General features: G+C 35.0%; 1 protein-coding gene across 1 annotated transcript; it reads left to right on the top strand.

Moving 5' to 3' along the window:
• Positions 1-985, top strand: LOC101249140 (defensin-like protein). Its single transcript, XM_004250590.5, has 2 exons — positions 1-157; positions 511-985. The coding sequence occupies exons 1-2, from the start codon at positions 94-96 to the stop codon at positions 762-764; spliced, it is 318 nt and encodes a 105-aa protein (XP_004250638.1). The 5' UTR covers positions 1-93; the 3' UTR covers positions 765-985.
• Positions 986-5,996: the final 5,011 nt, after the last annotated feature.

Here is a 5,996-nt window from a genome sequence, read left to right as displayed (position 1 = left end):
TGGGTCACTTGTTTATTCACAACTCTAAATTGCTTTCTTTCTTATTACTTAAAAAAAAAAGATTTCCAAACTTTTCACTCATTAAAAGGGACCATGGCTCGTTCCATTTGCTTCATGGCACTTATGGTCTTGGCAATGGTGCTCTTTGTTTCCTCTGGTTTGTCTACATCATTTGTTTCTCTTAAACCTCATAAAATAAAAAAATGTGTAGATTTACTCTATTTTTTTGGGTCAAAATAGTAACTACTTTCTTTGTTTCAATTTATATGAATTAGTTTGACTTGATACAAAGTTTAAGAAAGAAAAAGGAACTTTTGAAATGAGTAATCTAAAATAAGTCATAAATATTTATGTAGATAGAAATTATTTCATCAAGGATAAAGTGACTTTTATAGTTAAACTGTTACTAAATATAGAAATATATCGTTGTTTTTGAACTGTCTGTACAGAAAAAAATAAGATATAAACTCTCTTATTCTAACATTTGTAACTATTTGTGAATGATTCTAGAGGTGCAAGCTCAGCAGATGTGCAAATCAACAAGCCAAACCTTCAAGGGATTATGCTTTACCGATTCATCATGTAGAAAGGCTTGTGTCACAGAGGAGTTTACAGGTGGACATTGTAGCAAACTCCAAAGAAAGTGCCTATGTACTAAGGTTTGTGTATTTGAAAAAGATTCAAATGAAGTTAAAACAACTTTGGTTGGGGAAGCAAAAACTCTAAGTGAAACTGTGCTTGAAGAAGAGATTGTGATGGAGTAATTAATAAGTGAGATAATTAAGAATTTGAGTGTCAAAATCAAAATTAATAAAGTATTGTCTTTTAGTAAAAGGGTAGCTTCTAATGTCGTGTTATTGGGCTTTAGTAGCCATTTGATACATTAAATAAGTTTTGACATGTCATTAATCCTTTTGGATTCTTGTATCAACTTAATTAGTGTAAGTTTTAATGAAAAATGATCGACTATGGTCTTTAATTTTTATGTATGGACTATATATTACGTTTATTTGATCACATTCTGTTATGATTCGTAAACTAAAATAAGCCAAGATATTTTAGTTTTGAACAAAATATAGAGTAATCAGAGGTAGGAGCTAGCCGTCGTACACACACGTACATATGTCACTATTAAATTTTTTAATGGTTTGATATATACTCCTTGTTAGACACTCATACTAGGATTAAATTCATACTTAATTTGTGCGAGAAATTCCACATTAAAGAGTAAAAAACTCTCTAAGAAAGATAGTTTTACTTTTGGTGATGACGGAGGAATACAAAGAGCGCTCTACTTTGGGTGAAGCTCTAAGATTGTTTTTCTTGAACCAACTAGAGAGTAAATAGAATAAGTATAAAACATATATTTAGAAGAAAGTACTGTTGTGACGAAAAGATGAAATCGAAAATCTAACAATAAAGAACACTAAATATAACGTGGAAAATCCTTCAAACTGAAGGTAACCACCATGGGATCGACAAGATCCGAATTGTTTCTCTATACTAATAAGAGAGTTACAAATATTCTTCTAATGGCTACACAACAAGTGCCAAAAGAAAACAAATAATAGCTACACCAACAAAAGATAAATAGAAAGAAACACCACCCAAATCCAACTTCTGTTCGGGACCTGTCTTGATGACCTCTGAATCCGATCTCCACCGTTCAAATCAACCACCAAAATATCAGGAACACCCAGTCCAAATTTCAGCCCGATCCAACGGTTAGTTAATAAAAAAACATGATCTAAACTTTGCTGGTCGGAGAAAAAGACTGCAGCAAAAGAACCCTTTTCTTTCTCTCTCTTTTCTCTTGTTGAAAGCTCTATCAAAACCTCTCTTATGTTCTAATGTATTTCAAAGACAATACCAATGAGCAATTAATTATTCTCTCAAGGCCATCCTCTATTTATAAAGTTGTGCTTTTCCTTACAAAGCCAAAACCAACTACAAGTAGGATTACAATTTCAATCCTTTTCCTAATAAACTTGGAAACAAAATAAAGAGAATAATTTTAATCCTTTTTCAAGTAGGATAAGGCCATGGACCTTTGGCTGGAACATGGGCAATAACCAAACAAACTTCCCCTCCAGCCAAGGGGCCAAATGGACTTCAAGTGGCGGATCTGTTGGCAGGCTTCATGCCTGCCACATTTCTACAAAACTCATGCTTATCTATAATCACCACTTTCGTAAGCATATCTGAAGGATTATCATCAGTGTGTATCTTCTCAACCTCAAATAATTTCTCTTCTAGGGCCATTCTAAACCAATGATATTTTCTACTAATATGCTTGGACTTAGAACGAAAGGTAGAGTGCTTGGTGAGATAAATAGTACTTTGATTATCACAAAATAAAACAAATCTTGATTGTTCAAAATCATGTTCTTTGATAAACTCCTTCATCCAAAGCAATTCTTGGCACCTTCAGTAATGACAATATATTCGGCTTCTGTGGTAGATAGAGTTATGCACTTTTGAAGTCTTGATTGCCAAGAAATAGCTCCCCCTCCAAAAGTGATCAAATAGCCAGAAGTGGATTTTGAATTCTCAAGGTTTCCACCCAAATCAGAGTCCGTGTAGCATATTAGTTCAGACTTGCCACTACCAAAGCACAACTCCATATCTGACATACCCTTCAAATATCGTAGTATCCATTTCATTGCACCCCAATGTTATTTTCCAGGATTGGAAAAAAAAATCTGCTAACGGTACCAACAACATGTGCAATATCTGGTCTAATGCAAATCATAGCATACATCAAATTACCAACCGTGGAAGAATATGGAATACTCGACATCTCATTCTTCTCTATGTTAGTCGATGGACTTTGAGTCGTACTCAAATTAAAGTGTTTAGCAAAAGGTGTACTAACCACTTTTGTCTCTGTCATGTTGAACCTCTTGAGTACTTTCTCAATATACTCCTTTTGGGATGGAGATAACTTCTTCTTGTGTCTATCTCAATAGATTTGTATGCCTAACATCTTCTTTGCTGGCCCAAGTCCTTCATCGCAAAAGAATTGCTTAACTCTTTCTTGAGGACTGCAATTCTAGATTTATTTTTGCCAACAATCAACATATCATCCACATAAAGTAATAAGATAATAAAATCATCATCAGAGAACTTTTGAAAGAATACACAATGATCTGAAGAACTTTTCTTGTATCCCTGATTTTCAATGACAGATTCAAACTTTAAGTACCACTGCCTTGGAACTTGTTTCAAGCCATACAAACTCTTTCTCAATTCGCAAACATGGTTTTCTTTCCCATTAACTACAAAACCTTCAGGTTGCTCCATGTAGATCTCCTCTTCTAAATCACCATGAAGAAAGGCAGTCTTGACATCCATATGCTCAACCTCTAAATCTAGACTTGCGGCTAAGGCTAGAACCATATGAATGGAGGACATTTTCACAACAGGAGAGAAAATTTTATCAAAGTAAATCTACTTTCTTTGACCAAAACCTTTGACGACTAACCTAGCCTTGTATCTAGGTGCAAATGTATGTTGATCTTGCTTTACTCTAAATATCCATTTATTTGTTAAAGCTTTCTTACCTTTTAGTAACTCCACTAGCTCATATGTGCCATTCTCGTGAAGTGACTTCATCTCGTCTTCCATGGATTCTACCCACCTATATCTATGAGTATCTAGCATGGCTTCATCATAACCTTCAGGTTCTCTCATGTCAGTCAAGAGGATATACTCATTAGGAGAATAACGTGTTGAGCTTTGTTTTTCTCTAGTAGATCTTCTACAAGAGGTGCTGGAGCATCCGAAAAGGTCATCCCAACATGAGTTGGTTGATTATAATCCACAACATCATCAGTAGGAACAATTATATGTTCTACGCTCTCATCATTATCTTGATCATTACCTTGGGTTCCCTCATGTACGAAAGATGTATCAATAATAGGAATTGGATCAACATCAACTAAGCTCTCATCAGTATGAGAATCTAGTTTCTCAATCTTGTCAATATCTTCAATAGTTTGATTATCAAAGAACACAACATCACAACTTCTAATGAGTTTCTTATCAATTGGATCATAAAAGCGATATCCAAACTCATCTTGACCATAACCAATGAAGATGCATTGCTTAGTTTTAACATCCGATTTCGACCTCTCATCTTTTGGAGCATGCACACAAGCTTTACACCCGAAAACTTTCAAGTGATCATAAGAAACATCCTTATCAAACCAAACTCTGTTTGGAACATCACTATCCAAAGCAACAACAGGAGACAAATTGATAACGTAAGCAACAATGTTAAGTGCTTCAGCCCAAAAAGAATTTGGAAGTTTATCCTCTGAAAGCACACATCTAACTCTCTCAACTAAAGTTATGTTCATCCTCTCTGCCAAACCATTTAATTGAGGAGTCTTTGGAGGAGTCTTCTGATGACGTATTCCTTGCGATTTGCAGTAGTTATCAAAGCGACCAATATACTCACCACCATTACCAGTGCGAATACATTTTGATTTCTTTTCCGTTTGTCTCTCAGATAAGGTTTGAAACTGTTTAAAACATCAAGCACTTGACATTAGATTTTAAAGGATATACCCAAATCTTGCGAGAATGATCATCAATGAAAGTAGCAAAGTAAAGAGCATCACCTTTTGACTTCACTTTGTAAGGACCACATAAATTTGAATGTACTAGCTCCAATAGCTCAGACTTTCTTGAAGGAGGATGACTGTGAAAAGAAACTCTTTTCTGTTTCCCTGCTAAGCAATGAACACATCTTTTCACCTTTGTTTGTTTCATACCAGCAAGAAAATTCTTCTTAGCCAAACAGGTGATTCCCCTCTCGCGCATATGACTAAGCATCTTGTGCCACAATTCTGATAAAGTCTTGCTCTCCACCAAATTTATAAAGTCACCAAGAATCGATCCTTGTGTCACGTATAAATTTGAATGTTTTCTTCCTCGAGCTAAAATCAGTTAGCCGTTAGTGAGCTTCCATTGGCCATTGCACAAGTCATTATGATAGCCATCATCATCTAGTTGTCCTACAAAGATCAAATTTAAGGGAATGTCTGGAGCATGCTTGACATTGTGAAGGACCAACGTTAAATCGGTATTGGTTTTCAAATAAACAGTGCCAACACCAAACACCTTAATCTCACCAGCATTACCCATCTTTAACACCTCAGAGTTAACAGAAGTATAAGATGAAAAGAAGTCTTTTTTTGGTGTGACATGTGATGTAGCTCCAGAATCTACTATCCAACTTGTATCTTGAGATACAAAATTGATGACATCTTTATCACAAGCGAAGAGAAGGTCATCTTGGACAACAACAACAACATTATTTTCATTGTTTTGTTCCTTCTTCCCTTCTTTAAGATCTTGCTTCAATTGTTTACAAAATCTTTTAATATGTACTTTCTTTCCACAATGATAACATATAATATTTGGATTCTTGAATTTTGACTTGCTTCTACTTTTACCTCTACTCCTCGGATCTCTTGTCTTATGTCTCCCTCGATCTTCTGTATATAGAACATCTGGATGTGAAGATGTGTCTTGAGATTTTCTTCTAACCTCTTCATTCAACACACCGCTCTTTGCATATTCCATAGTCACCTTTTCACCAGTGGCAGAATTTGTTAAAGAAACACGAAGAGTTTTCCAAGAATCCGGTAGAGTATTAAAAAGCCAAAATCCTTGTATTTTTATAATCAAAATTCACACCCATTCCTGATAGCTGATCAAGAATACCCTGAAAATCATTTATATGATCAAGAATAGGACTTCACTCCTTGTATTTAAAGGTCATCAATTTCTTTAGCAAGAACAACTTGTTATTGCTAGTTTTTGAAGCGTAAAGCGTCTCCAACTTTTCCCACAATATTCTAGCATGTGTTTCATTCACAATATGGTTGCGAACATTATCTTCAACCCATTGTCTTATATATCCACATACTTGTTGGTGCTCAAATTTCCAATTTTCATCGGTCACATTCTCGGGTTTATGAATAGAA

The sequence above is a fragment of the Solanum lycopersicum genome, chromosome 11 (assembly GCF_036512215.1).
Source record: "Solanum lycopersicum chromosome 11, SLM_r2.1".
NCBI lineage: Eukaryota > Viridiplantae > Streptophyta > Magnoliopsida > Solanales > Solanaceae > Solanum > Solanum lycopersicum.
Note: the sequence above shows the minus strand (reverse complement) of the source record. Positions and strands in the feature narration are given on the sequence as shown.

What these genes read in the sequence shown, in the direction of transcription:
- LOC101249140 (XM_004250590.5), top strand. Translation starts at nt 94, where the DNA reads ATGGCTCGTTCCATTTGCTTCATGGCACTTATGGTCTTGGCAATGGTG. An exon ending in GGTGCTCTTTGTTTCCTCTG is followed by an intron (nt 158 to 510) that starts GTTTGTCTACAT and finishes GAATGATTCTAG; the next exon opens with AGGTGCAAGCTCAGCAGATG.